The sequence below is a fragment of the Cnephaeus nilssonii genome (assembly GCF_951640355.1).
Source record: "Cnephaeus nilssonii genome assembly, chromosome: 5".
Lineage (NCBI taxonomy): Eukaryota > Metazoa > Chordata > Mammalia > Chiroptera > Vespertilionidae > Cnephaeus > Cnephaeus nilssonii.
Genome location: NC_137076.1, coordinates 14828177 through 14842376, shown reverse-complemented (window position 1 = coordinate 14842376; position 14200 = coordinate 14828177). Strand labels below are relative to the sequence as shown.

Sequence of the window (14200 nt, the reverse complement as noted above, 5' to 3'; positions counted from 1 at the left end):
GACACAAACCCACTGTTGTTGCTTTGAGGCCTGAGGATTGGATTTACACGAGTTGAATCCATTTCCTAGAGAGCCTACAAGGCGGGATCTTCCCTGCACTTGACCGAAAGGACAAAAGCCAGCCTTTGTCGTGCTGGGAGCCTGGAGTGAGGGGCCTGTCGAGGCTGGGGGACCACAGCACTCCTTCTCAGGACAGTGTTGCGGCCCTCTCCCAGGAAAGGAGGAAGTGGGAAGGCAGCAGGGTGGGTGGGTGCCCAGGACGGTCTTGTGGAGGTAGATGTGATCCCAGCCATGCACACAAGGCCGAGACCGCAGGTGAGCTGACGGAGCCCATGTCCCCTGCAGGCGGGCAGCCTGCGCTGGCCCTGGACCAGGAGGCACTGTGGACGGTTCTTCTGGAAATAAGAAAGCCTCTCAGGTTCTTATAGGCTGCTTACCTGTCTGCAGGCTCCTGCTATGGGTGGGGAGTCAGCAGCCTGCTTGGGGCTCCAGGTGCCAGGCTCATTCCAAAGGGCTGGTGAGGTAGGGGAGGGGCCTTCTCCCAGGGATGGCCTCTCGCTGGCTGATGCCTGAGCCTAAGCTTGAAAAGGGCAAAGACTAGAGAAGCCGACTTATGTTCCAGGGGTGTCCCGAGGGGCGGGGCTCAGTCATCAGCCACAATAGAGAGGGCTCTGAGCTCGTTCAGTTTAGCTTCATTCTCCCGCTCCCGCTGCTCATCAGGGTGGCCAGGCTGGTCAAGCTGTTGGGTCAGGTCTCCGAAGATCTTATGCATTTCAGAGTAGTAGACGACCTGAGTGGGAGGCAGGAGGTCAGCAGGGGCTGGACTCCGGGCACCAAACCCCCACAGCACTGTACCCTCTGGGCTGGTTCCTATTCCCTCAACTGCTGCCCTTCCCCTCAGCCCATCTCTCAACTGCACAGCAACCAGGGGGGTGTGAGCCACTGCCGAAGCCCTTTAGCATCGTCCACTGCCTCGGGTGGCAATAAGTCAAAGGTGAGGGAAGCAATAGATCCTCAGGGAGGTGGAGTCGGGGGCTCTGCCCTTCTCTCCGAGCAGCACAGGGGTGTGTGTGTGTGTGTGTTTTGGGTGGTGGAGGAAGACAGCACAGTCCAAGGCTGGGGCTGGGGAGAGGTGGAAGGCCCTTGGCAGGTCCTGGGAGACAGGGAGTGGGCACTGTGACGAGGGGCTCCCTGCTCTACAGAAGCTAGGAGCTGGAGGCTTTTGTTCATGGGGAGGGCATGGCAGGCTCCCAAAGCCCCGAGAATTGGTCTTTAGAAGGTGAGAATAGTGACTCCTTCTTAGCCTTCTGTTCCTTCCCAACTCATCTCATTGATAAGCTTGCCTAAGGTGCTCGGCCCAGGCCAGGCCGTTTCCACATTTCCTTCTAAGTAGGCCCCAGTGTGTGATGGGAAGCTTACAGGAATGAGGCGGGGGAATGTGAGGAGTGGGGACCCACCAGCAACTCAAATGGCTGAGGGCTGCTTAGACCCAGGGCCTAAGCAGGCCCAGGATGGGCTTTTCCAGGGGAGGGGGCAGGAGCCATTTTTGCCTCAGTCTCCACCTCGTGACAAATGAAAGTATTTCCATGAATGTATTCCACACTGTTCAAAACCCTTACATTTTATCCAGTTCCAGCTCCACGTTGTCTTTGGGGAAAAGAAACTACTGCTTTAGAAATTTTCAGTGCTGTTGCTGGCAAGGCCAGGCTGAGTGGCAGGGCCCTGGCTGAGCTGCTTCTAAGAAAGTGTCTCCCACAGCCAGATCTGAGGGGAGCGAAATCAAGGCCCTCACCCCCGCTGTCACCTCAGGGGACGGGGCCTGGGCTAGTGCTGGGAGCATGGGGGATGCCCCCTCCCCCAGAGCAGCATGGCGTGGCTGAGTCACCAGGAATGCTCACTTCTCCAGTGACTAATGGCAGTGCAGCCTCGGGAGGGGGAAGCTGTGCCAAGCAGGCAGCAACACCCCCGCCACCCGCTGCCTGGTGACAGGGCATCCTGAGCTCCCGAACTGCTCCATCTGGGCACGCCACAGCCTCACACCCTGGAGCGTCCTCCCTGAGCAATGGGATGGGGGAGGCAGGGCAGGCGCTGGGGCTGGAACAGGCGGTGACCGCGCAGGAGGGCGGGCAGGCGGGAAGACACAGGGCTCCTTAAGTGCATTCCTCCAGGCCCAGGACGAAGCTGCTGGAAGGAAGGCCTCACTTACTGAGCAGGGCTCTGAGGCAAGTGTGGGCGCCCCACTCCCCTGTGCTTGCTAGCTTTCTGCCTCATTTTCCCCTAGTGACCAAGGACATGGTTGCTAACAAGTCCCTGCTCCAACATCAATCCTGCTCAGGGTTCCTGATCCCAAGTGCCAGTCCCATGGGTTTGGCGTTCTCCAAAATTGCAAGGAACTGAGATAGGAGTCAGGCTTTTCCTTGGGCACCTATGATCGTGGACTCTGCAAGGAATGACAGTGTCCACTGGAGGGCGCCAAATACCCAGGCCAAGAGCAGAAGTGAGCTGGAGGCAGATGGGGAGGGCTGAGCCTTCCGCTTTGTTACCTGGTGGGGAAGGTGGGAAGGTGGAAGGGTGCTGAACATCTGCAGTCAGCTGGGGGGTCCCACGTGGAGGTGACCCCTTAGCTTTAGAACCTCAACCTTTTGGTCTTTTACAAACGGGGGGACTAATCCCTGCAAATGGCCTGAAGGATGGGAGGTGAAGGGCCAAGGAGGGCAGCAGCTACACCCATCACACACTCTGTGTCCCACCCATGAGTAGCGGGAGACACAGGGTTGGCCCATGGCGACCCTCTAACTGCTTGGCCCGGTGCTCCGCCGTGCACCTCCACCCACACCCAGCCTGTCTTCCTGCCGGCAGGTGCACCACGGCCAGTTCCCCGCGCGTGGCTCTCCCCAGGGTTCACCATGCTCCGTGGTCTCCTGCCAACGGAAGAGTAACTAGGGTGGGAATGGGGATGTAGGATCCTCAGAAAAGGGACTTCACCCCCTAGGCCTCTATCCCTGACTTCCTAAGCACACCAGGCTAAGAACCTGCCCCTCAGAGTGAGGTGCTGATGGTGCAACCTCCTGATTCTTGCAGTGAAACGTGAGAACTCGAGGGAAGAGCCTCGTTCTAGGCTGGGATTAACCAAAGAGCAACGCAGAAACCAAAACGGAGTCCAGCCAACAGCCAGAGGCCCCTGGCTCCCTTCCCTCGGGCAGTGCCGAGGCAGGGAGGGTGGCGTGGGGGCAGGCATGAGATGTGTCCACAAAGCCACGACCGTCTGAGGGAAAGTGTTGGGCTGCGCTGGGGCACGTGGGACAGCTCACCTGTGCTCGGATCAGGGACTCAAAGCTGGGCTGGAAGTAGTCGAGGCGGCTGTTGTAGAAGCGCGGCATCTCATCCAGGAGCTGCTTGTTCTTGGCCTCAAAGTCGTCCCGCACCGGCCGGAGCTCTTCGCGGGCCTGGGAACAGGACCCTGCTGTCAGCTCTCACAGGCCCGCCCAGCATCCCTGCTGGGGGTGGGGTGGTGTGTGTGTGTGTGTGTGAGTGTGCACGCACGGGGGTATTCTGGGCCTACAGCCTCCGAGTCGGTCCCCAGGCACGGGAGGAACTTGCTATGTGTGCCATGTGACTCGCTGCGCACCCCCCGCCACTCTCCAGGTACCTGGTGGAGTTTGGCCAACACTGGCCCCGTCTTCTCCTTTTCCTCGTACTTCTCCACCTTGGCCTGCAGCCTCCTGTAGTCCTGCAGGGCCTGCTCCCGCCGTTTCACCGCCATGTTGAGGCTCGGGAAGACACTGCCGAACCTGCTGACACAGTCGGGTTGGACGCAGCCCGTGCGGGCTGGCAGCTCAGCATTCACTCGGAAACACACTCTGAGTGCCTACTGAGGGCCAGATCTTATTCTAGGTCTTGGGGTTCTGCTGTGAACAGAACCTGTGGGTCAGGCCAGGGAAAGAACCCAGGGCTAAGGCTCACACCACTGGCCTGGAAGACACAGAGGGTCATGGATCCATGCTGCCCCTTATGCTGCCACTGAGCCCCCGCAGGCCCCTCTGATGCCCCGCCCCACACCACAGAGACCTGCAACGGGCAGGCAGTGCTGAAGGCTCCTGGGAAGTCATCTGGCCAACATCTTCCTTTTAAAAAATGGAAGAAACTGAGGCCAGAGAGAAGACATGACACGTCCAAGGCCACACTGAGGAAGTGATGGTCCAGAAGAGAACTCCAGTGTCCCAGTTCTGTCTGGCACCTCCCACCACCCCAGATGTCACCAGCAGGTGACAGAATTGCAATCAAAACCTACTCCTGGTGATCACTTCATAAGTTGTATACACGTCCCAGCAGTATGTTCACACCAGAAAAGGAGAGAATATCATATGTCCACTATCCTTTAATAATAAAAAATCCCACTTTTAATAAAGAAGTTTCTAACAAGCCAAAATCCCCCCCGCCCCGAAAACAAACAAAAAGCCCCTACTCCTGGCCTATCCTACTAGCCGACCACAGGGAGAACAGGGATCCTCTGGTTCTACCACTGAAATGGCCACACTGTCAGCCAGATGTCTGAGGAAAATGACTCAAGGACCTCTCCTACCTCACGGTGACTCAGAGGAGCAGGCCCCCAGAAAGGCGGCAGCAGACGCCTCGGCATTTTTGGCCCCGTGGGCACACGCTGGTGATTGTGTCACCTCTAACTGGGAAGGACAATGATGGAGACTGACACAGGCAGGACTCATCCCAGGCAGGGATGCCGCATGTCCCTTGACAAACGACTGTCTCCGAGGGAGTGCTGGACACGGCCAGGCAAGCCTGCCGGCAGGATTTCCGGAATGGGGCAGGACATGAGGCAGGAGGTGCTACTGCACAGCCGGTGGAGATGTGGCCACGCAACAAAGGAAAATGACAGTGTGGTGGGTATACGGGTTGAGTAGGTGACGCAGGACCAGGGGAAGAGTCAGTTTCCCTGGAGCATCCCAGAGGAGAGGAAAGATGGGGACGGGCAGCTGCGGACTTCAGCCTGGCACTGCGCTCAGCCAGGACGGCGTCTGAGCGCACGGGTTGTCTTTAGGAAGTTCAGATGCCACATGAAGAGGGGTTTCCAAGTCTGCCTCTCAAAGGGATGTGACCATGAAGTTGGCTTTTAAATGCCTCAACAAACCAAGAGTACATGAGACACAAGAGTAATGAATACTTTTGCCGGAGAATACAGAATGTAAACTTGACCAAAGCACTAAACGTACTAAACAAAGCTTTAGGACCAGGCAGTAGATTTTGATGAAACAAAGGACTTGTCTTCGAGAAAGGTGATTAAAACGAATTCTTCTAACTTAAGGGGTGTCCAGCAGGGCTCAGCCTCTAACGAAATGAGAAGTGGATAAGACCATTCAAACGTCTCTGAAGCCTCAGTCACATGCCCTTTCACACATCAATCAAATTAATACTTTTAAACGACTGATTTGCCAGGCAGAAGATGTAAGGTGCCCAGGAAATGGCTGGGGGAACCAGCCACCTCCAGGACCAAGGGTCCCCTCGGGGAGGTCTGGACAGGTGAGCCCATGGCGGGTGGGGGGCTAGACTCATTGCTTTAGGCCCAGGCAGCTGCTATAATGCCCGTCCCTTCCTGGGAGGAGTGTGACCAGCAGCTGAGGGAGCAGATGCAGTTGGGCCCGAGAAGCCACACGCCACCTCCCTGTCCACCCCACTGGACAAGGGGCCACCAGCAGTCACCCTGATTGTCTAGTTAGAAGCAGCCTGCTGCCTGGATGGCCCCAGTGCCTGGGCCTCTGCTGTCCAGGGGTGAGTAAGGTGGGACCCAGCGGGTCCAGGTTTCCACGCAACGCCAGGCAACCTCAGTGGCTGTGTCTGCAGCTGCGGCAGCAAGACCACCTGTCCTCTGTGAGGAGGAACTGGGTGCTGGTGCTGTCAGACCCTCCAGGAAACTCTCTTCCCCGTGACTTCTGCCTCCCACAGCAGAGCCCGTCACACCAGGAGGCCACGGAAGGCTCCGTGACTTAGTTCACTGTATCTGGATCACTAGTCACTTTCCACCCAGGTGGCTTTGGGACTCCTGAGGGATAATGGCGGGCGTCACGCTTCTCACATTAAAGTGGGGAAACCAAGGTCAGGCAGGAATGATCAGCCAGTATGTGCTGAGTGGCTAACAAAAGAGTGGGGGATCTTGTAACCCCTGGCTCTGGCTACTGCTCCCTGAGGCCCACCTCCCCATCTTCCACTTGGAGGCAGCAGAACGGACTTGGCCGGCCCACGTGTGGGGCCTATAGACAGCGTGATGCTGTGCGAGGAGAGGAGCTCATTGGCCGCAGGACCCCCTCTCCATGGGGGTGCTTTCCTCTCTCCACCTTCTGGATCAAGGGAGGAAAGTCAGCACGGAGGGAAGTCAAGGACAGGCTGGCCCAGGAACCTGATGGCTTCACTGGCGAGGACGGGGCCCCGCTCTCCCTGGGCGATGCAGTTCGCAGTTTTACTGGGCAGCCACAACGAACCACGGCGGGGCCTGTCGGACCCTCTGCTCAGCTCCTGCCCCTCTCCCATCACCAGTAGCTCCTGCCCCTCTCCCATCATCAGTAGCTCCTGCCCCTCTCCCATCACCAGTAGCTCCTGCCCCTCTCCCATCACCAGTAGCTCCTGCCCCTCTCCCATCACCAGTAGCTCCTGCCCCTCTCCCATCACCAGTAGCTCCTGCCCCTCTCCCATCACCAGTAGCTCCTGCCCCTCTCCCATCATCAGTAGCTCCTGCCCCTCTCCCATCATCAGTAACTCCTGCCCCTCTCCCATCATCAGTAACTCCTGCCCCTCTCCCATCACCAGTAGCTCCTGCCCCTCTCCCATCACCAGTAGCTCCTGCCCCTCTCCCATCACCAGTAGCTCCTGCCCCTCTCCCATCATCAGTAACTCCTGCCCCTCTCCCATCATCAGTAACTCCTGCCCCTCTCCCATCACCAGTAGCTCCTGCCCTCTCCCATCACCAGTAGCTCCTGCCCTCTCCCATCACCAGTAGCTCCTGCCCCTCTCCCATCATCAGTAACTCCTGCCCCTCTCCCATCATCAGTAACTCCTGCCCCTCTCCCATCATCAGTAACTCCTGCCCCTCTCCCATCACCAGTAGCTCCTGCCCTCTCCCATCACCAGTAGCTCCTGCCCTCTCCCATCACCAGTAGCTCCTGCCCTCTCCCATCACCAGTAGCTCCTGCCCCTCTCCCATCATCAGTAACTCCTGCCCCTCTCCCATCATCAGTAACTCCTGCCCCTCTCCCATCATCAGTAACTCCTGCCCTCTCCCATCACCAGTAGCTCCTGCCCCTCTCCCATCATTTGTAACTCCTGCCCCTCTCCCATCACCAGTAGCTCCTGCCCCTCTCCCATCACCAGTAGCTCCTGCCCCTCTCCCATCACCAGTAGCTCCTGCCCTCTCCCATCACCAGTAGCTCCTGCCCCTCTCCCATCATCAGTAACTCCTGCCCCTCTCCCATCATCAGTAACTCCTGCCCCTCTCCCATCATCAGTAACTCCTGCCCCTCTCCCATCATCAGTAACTCCTGCCCCTCTCCCATCACCAGTAGCTCCTGCCCTCTCCCATCACCAGTAGCTCCTGCCCCTCTCCCATCACCAGTAGCTCCTGCCCCTCTCCCATCATCAGTAACTCCTGCCCCTCTCCCATCATCAGTAACTCCTGCCCCTCTCCCATCATCAGTAACTCCTGCCCCTCTCCCATCATCAGTAGCTCCTGCCCCTCTCCCATCATCAGTAGCTCCTGCCCCTCTCCCATCACCAGTAGCTCCTGCCCCTCTCCCATCACCAGTAGCTCCTGCCCCTCTCCCATCATCAGTAGTGAGGGGGCCAGGGAGGCTCTGTGCAGGGCCGGGAGAGTCTTGTCCTGCACACAGGGCTCAACTTCCACTTCAGCCCTGACACGCCCCTCCGCTGCTGGGCATCGGCTATGCCATTCCAAAAGGTCGGGAGGGAAAACAGACCAGAGGAACAGGACCTGGCCAAAGTCACGGGCTGGGTCGGGGCAGGCAGGGCCGCTCCACACCACGTGGCAGGTGCCACAGTAGCCATTTCCCTGAGAAGGCCATCATGGCTTCCGCACTAGATCTTAAGCTACATCCATCCTCCAAGATGCGAGAACGGGCCAGGCCTACACCAGGTACTCGCTGAGGCTCTGCCCACGGCGACTCTCTGTTTCTTGCCCGTCCTAAGGTTCCATAGCAAAGTGCCTCCCCTGGGTAAGCTTGGGGTGAAGAGGCAGCGAGAGAGGGAGGAGGGAAAGGGGAGGCGGAAAGAGGCCGGCTGGGAGGTGGGCTGGGAGCAGCCGGCCCTGGTGGGGAATGCCTGCCATTCCTCAATCTGTGCCCACACAGCCGGGATCTTCCACCCACCAGGAAAGGGAAATTGAAAGCATCCCCATCCGACCATGTGAGCATGGCCCAGGGACTGGGGGGATTAGAGGCCGAGCCCCCTGGGGGAGGCTGGGGGCGGTGGGTGGCCATGTGGCAATGTTCCTCATCAGAGGACAGGAAAGCTGCAGTTTCCTGTTTCCGGTGCTGGGGTCCCTGGGAGCGTCTCTCCTGGCAAGAGGAGGCAACAGGCAGTGCCGGTTTTATGTGGTTGGGGGAGATCGCATGTCGGCCCCGAGATGCACAGAAGCCAGCCCGAGAGCCAGCCAGCCAGGGGCTCACGCAGAGGTCAGCGGATCTGCTGCGGAGATGGTGCCCGCCCCCTCCGCACTCACCCACCTTCCTGGCAGGTGGTGGGCTGCTAGGGTGGTGGGAAGCAGCCGGGACTTCTCTCCACTCGGCTCCAGAAGCCAGGCATCAGATTTCAAGGCCGCCTCGTTGGTTGTGAAATCGAGACAGGAGCCAGTCCCCGTTCTCTGGGCTGGTGTCCCCTGCATAGCTCTGCCAGCCGTGGGTGCCCATGGTAGTCTCTGTGGCAGCCCCTGAGACCCCCAGGGGCAGGGTCTGCTCTGCCCTTGGTCCTTCCCAGCCAGCTCTGGACCCTTGTCTGGAGACTGGTCAGCACCCACAAGCAATGGGAGCCCTGATATCGCTCTCCTGGGCCTCCTCAGCACCCAGCTGCTCATGTGACCGTGACCTGGGGCTGAGCAGGGGTTAGGGGCCAGAGGCCCAGGGAAGGAGCAGGGGTGCAGGGAGAAATCCCTTTCCACGCCAGACCCAGCCTCCCCACCGTGGCTGAGCCTCCGGCAGCCCTGCTTAGAACAAGCTTTCCCGAGCCCCACCCCAGGGACCTGAACAGGGAGTGAGGAGCTTGACAACCTCAGCACCAGGGGCCAGAGGATCAAAACCTGCTCTCAGCTCCCTCCTGGCCATGATCCAGCCTGATGGTAATTAGCAGAGCCTCATTACCCGGCCCTGGGGAGGCCACTGCCAGGGACCACCACAGAGAGGTAATGCGGTGCAGCTGCCGGCCGGAGCGGGGCCTTTCTGGGTCAGAGGCTGCCTGGGAGAGGCCAGGGAAGAAGATGAAGTGATTCGGGAGCTTCAAGGCAATGCCCACCCCCTTAGGGGACCCAGGGAATAGGCCCGTCTGATCGCGGACCAGAGCCTGCCTGACAGAAGAAGAGTCTCACAGAAGAATTTCTGACCCTGACAGGTCATGAGTGAGGGACCTACCCAGGCGGGAACCCGTGGCTGCGCCCTTCCCCATGTGCGGCCACCCCCACATTTCAAAAGCCGAGTGCTGCAGGCAGCTGCTCTCCCAATCCGGCTGGGAGATGAAAGGCCTTGCTCATCTCCGCTGAGGGCTCGCCAAGATCTCTGCTGGCTTAACTCAGCAGGCTCTGTCCCACTGTCCTCCGACAGGAACAAAGGGAAAATGGCAGACCTACCGGAGCACAGACCAGCTGCTGAGGAGGCTCACATGCCCCATCACAGCGCTGGGCAGTGGCCGGTTCTCTAGAGCTACCAGCAGGTCAACCTCAGGGCGCACATCGTGTAGCTGGTGACCCCGTCGGTTTCCCGTCAACCCCAAGCCTAAGGCCGGGCTGCTGGAAATGATATTCAGTCCCCAGGGGACCGGCTGACCTGCCTTTCCAAGGAGTGCCCTGAGTCTAGTCCCCAGATGACCTCTACTCACTTTTTCAAGGGCTCAATCACGGTCTTTTGAATCTGGTTCACCTGTCGGGAGAAAAACCCAATGACATCAAAACTGGGGGGAGCCAGGCTCTTCCTAAAGGGGAGGCTCCGGCTCCTGAGAAGAGAAAGGAGACCTGCCAGGGCACTCCGAGAGCCTGGAGGGAAGAGGGCCCAACAGGACAGGCAGGGTGGGCGCTCCTAACTGCAGCTGGGCGAGGCAGAGATGGCGACCAGGAAGCCTGAAGGGCAACAGGAGCACCTGTCCTCGTCCCCGATACATTCCCACCCTGCAGCCGCTGTCTGCCAGGGCCCACAATGGCCCTGCTCAGCGAGGCCAGTCAGGCGGAGTGGACCTGCGTCTCCCTCATGGCCTCACTGTGCGTGACGTGAGCTCATGGCAGCCACGGAGAGCAGGCCACGGGAAAGAGCACACAGGCCTCGGAGGGCTGAGGGCCCGAGAGGAGCCTGAGCCCTGTTAAGGACTCCATGTAGGTGCTCCTCCAGACAGAAGCCACGAGAAGGGGGAGACCCGACCCCAGGCACCTTTTCCTGGTTGAAGGCGTCCATCCGTTTCATGGCCGTGTCCAGGGCGGTCACCATGTTCAGAAAGTCCTGGTCTTGTTCGCAGAGGGGATTGGAGAGCAGGTCCAAGGATATCTTCACAGCGGATTTGGACATGGCTGTGAGAAGTCAGAGTTCAGGGAACTTGTGCAGGGACAGGCTTCCAAGCCTTGTCATTGGGCTCCCGTCTTCCCTGCGTCCAGGGTCCTGCACCCAAGGCCAGAGGCCACACAAACAACTAAGTACCACAGAGCATAAGACACTGGTCCTTATTGGGCAATGTTCATTCCTAATCATCTGACATTCGGGATCATCTGCCACTTAGCAGTTCTGAGGCAAGGCCCGAGCAAGTCACCTCCATGGCCACAGGCCTAGGTTCAGATCATTCTTTTGGGCAGCTTTACCTGCTGCAATGACAATGTTCCAAACTCTGGGTTATAACAGAATCATCGGGGTGGGAAGCTGAAAGAAATGCAGATTTCTAGCTGCAAGGACTCTAATCCGGTCAGTCTGGAATCCAGGACGATGCCTGTCAAAGCCCTCTCCAGGTGCTGGGAGGTGCAGTGTGCTTGGGGGACCAGGGTAACACAGCACGCTGCAGCGGGGCTGCAAACTTACTGCAAAGAGCCAGAGTCCAGAATTCAAGGCTTGGAGGGCCATATGGTTTCTGTTGCAACTACTCAACTTTTCCACAAACAATACCTAAAGAATGGGCGTGGCTGTGTTCCGATAAAACTTTATTGACAAAAGAAGGCCAGGTTTGGTGTAGCTAGGTAACCCCTGGTTTCAATGACACACTTACTGGAAAGGCAGTGGGGAACGATGAAGAAAGATGCCGTCCAGGTAACTCAGAACTAACTTCAAAACAAGTAACAGACGGGCTCCAAAGGCAGCCCCTTGGCTTGCTGCACACATAGTTTGGAGACGCCAGGGGCCAGGAGTGAGGGCTGTCATGCTCAGACGTGCCCACGTTCTCTGGATCGCATTGGCCCGAGGCTCTGCGGCACAGCTGGTAGGAGCCAGCACTGCACCTGGCTGTGGTGGTGGTGGTGGTGGTGGCGGTGGCGGCGGCGGCGGCGGCGGCGGCTGCTACGCCCGGGAAAGGGGAGAGTGGGGCTCTGCTAAGTGAAGACTGACCTCAGGCCACTTCTCAGGGACATCTGTTGGACATCTACTAAGTGCACTAACTTCAAAGCCAGCCCTAAGGTGACTGAGGGAGGAGGGCATCCACCTGTGCCCCGCCCAGTCCAGCTCGGGGGATGTGCCACCTACCCAGGTCAGCATCGGTGCTCTTCTTCAAGTCCTTCTGCAGCTTCCTGGTCTGCTCTTCCAGCCTGCAAGGCAAGGGCACGGGCCTGGAACCTGGCATCGCCAACTGGCTTTAATCCCCTGCCTTCCCATCTACCCGAGGGAGGCCCAACTTGGTCCTCTGGAATGCCCACCAGGACTCTTCGCCACTGACAGAAGGGCCACTCTAAGCTCTGCAAGAGGCCAAGCACCCAAAGGCTACGAGTTAACGACTGTCACACAGCCATGAGCTGGGGGAGACTTTTTGGCAGGTGGCAAAGTGAGCTGCTCCCGGCTCCTGGGGTGGTGACAGGAGCACCCACCAACGGGCAAGCAGACAAACCGTGCGGGAAGTGAGACCTGGCAGAAGGCTCTTGCCATTCTCCGATCCCAGCCCCCTTCCTTTTGGGGTGTGACACTCACTGCTGCAGTTTTCCATACTCCCTCTCAAAGTCTCTCTCCACCTGTAATGAGAGAGAGAACTCAATCATCAGAGAAATGACAACACTTTGGAAAAAATCTGCCAGCCTCCAGACACTCCCTCCACACCCTCCCCAGTCTGCAGAAACAACACGGTCCAGTTCACACAGGTACCGGCAGGTCATTAACGACACAGTACCCCTGTGTTCCCAAATTAATTAAGTGTCTGATTTAGGGCGCGAGACTCCCCTCCAGCCAGGCAAGTACCGGCGGCTCTTCTTCCACCGCAGGGAGTGGGGCGCTGCGTGGTGTTCCCTCTTCTCACCCTCCCCTCTGGGGACAGGGAAGCTGCTCACCATGGGACTGACGCTCAGCCGGGGAGGCAGCAGTGGGCAGAGGCAAAGGTGGGTGTGAACTCCACTTCTGTCTCTGCCACTTAGCAGTTCTGAGGTAAGGCCCGAGCAAGTCACCTCCATGGCCACAGGCCGAGGTTCCTCACGGGTCCTACCTGCCAGGTCCAGGGTCGATCAAGAAAGACCATGTATCCACGCTCCGTGTGCTGGGATGTACCAAACACAAATACCATTACTACCGACTCCGGCCAGACTCCCTAACTTCCTGATTACTTAGTGAACAGATTTCCCGTGCCAGCAATGTTTAAATTGAACGGGTGGAGTCCTGGACCTTATTCTGCTGCCTACATGTCAGGTGAGGTCAAGAAAGTGACTTGCACTTCCACGGCTGAATGTCCCCCCGTAAAAAGGGGCCTCGGCCATGGCTCTCAGGCACGTGGCCTGCGGAGTAAGTGACATCTCAGAGCCTAAAGCAGGGGACGGAGAGAGGCAGTACCAGGCCCTGCCACCGTGTGGAGCCTCTGGGCTGAGGGGCTCTGAGAGGTAACCTGGCTACATTCACTGAGGGAGCGCTCAATGTGGGCTTCCCCAATTCAGCCAGGAGGCAGGCGCACCACGGCCTGCACTGTACTGAGGAGGTGACGGGGACAGAGGCGGGGACAGAGGTGAAGCTGCACTATGAGTAGCCAAGCTCCCAGGCCTGTGCTCTTAACCGTCATTCCACGCCAAGGGAAAAGCTGTTCGCTGAGGAGTGAAAGCCATGACCTCAGAGAGATGGCTTCTTGGCTGCGCCCCCAAGACCTTGCCGGTACAGGCTGAAGGTCCAGGAGTCCAAATTTGCAGAAATCGTCAAAGCCACGCTGCTCTTCACCTGCAGGCCCTTCCACCAAAGGTGCCCAGAGAAAGAGTATCCTAAGGCCCATCAACCTCAGACTCCACGTTGGACTTGGGTAAACGCCACACAGTCTCAGAATGGCAGGACATGATTCCGGCCAATTATTTCATGTTGTACACGAGGAGAATGAAGCCAAAAGAGGGATGCGATTCACATAAGGACGGCTAGAATTCCGACTCCTGGTGCAGGCTTTTTACTTATTTTTTTCAAGTATGTTCATTCATCCCATAAACATTTAAAGAACACCCATTAAGTGCAATGCATTCTGCCAGGTGCTAGGGAGACCCTGATGGACAACAGAGACATGGGCCCTGGTGGGGATGATCACACACACACATGGATACCTGCAAGCAGGGGGAGCCCTGTGGAGGGCGAGGGTGGGGGCGGGGGCAGTGAGGGTGATGTGGGCCTGGCTCAGCTGAGGTCCTCAGGGCACCACAGCGTGTCACTTTCCGCATGTGAACTGGGAAATTTAGAAGCAGGAACACATGGTCCTTTCCCTACTTTGTGATTCTAGCATCTAGAACCCTGTATCAAGAGCAGACCCACGATTTCTCCACCCAGGAACCCATTTTCCTCTT

At 58.2% G+C, this 14200-nt stretch overlaps 1 protein-coding gene across 3 annotated transcripts in view; it reads right to left on the bottom strand.

Moving 5' to 3' along the window:
- Positions 1–56: 56 nt before the first annotated feature.
- Positions 57–14200, bottom strand: part of BIN3 (bridging integrator 3) — a 42558-nt gene continuing 28414 nt past the window's right edge. The window contains exons 3-9 of one of the 3 annotated variants that reach the window (XM_079771854.1): positions 12375–12415; positions 11937–11998; positions 10647–10783; positions 10105–10145; positions 3650–3791; positions 3312–3446; positions 57–790 (exon numbers count right to left, since the gene is read on the bottom strand). In XM_079771854.1, the coding sequence (XP_079627980.1) occupies positions 644–790; positions 3312–3446; positions 3650–3791; positions 10105–10145; positions 10647–10783; positions 11937–11998; positions 12375–12415 (705 nt within the window). In that variant the 3' untranslated portion in view covers positions 57–643. The other 2 variants (XM_079771855.1, XM_079771853.1) reach the window with 2 other exon arrangements.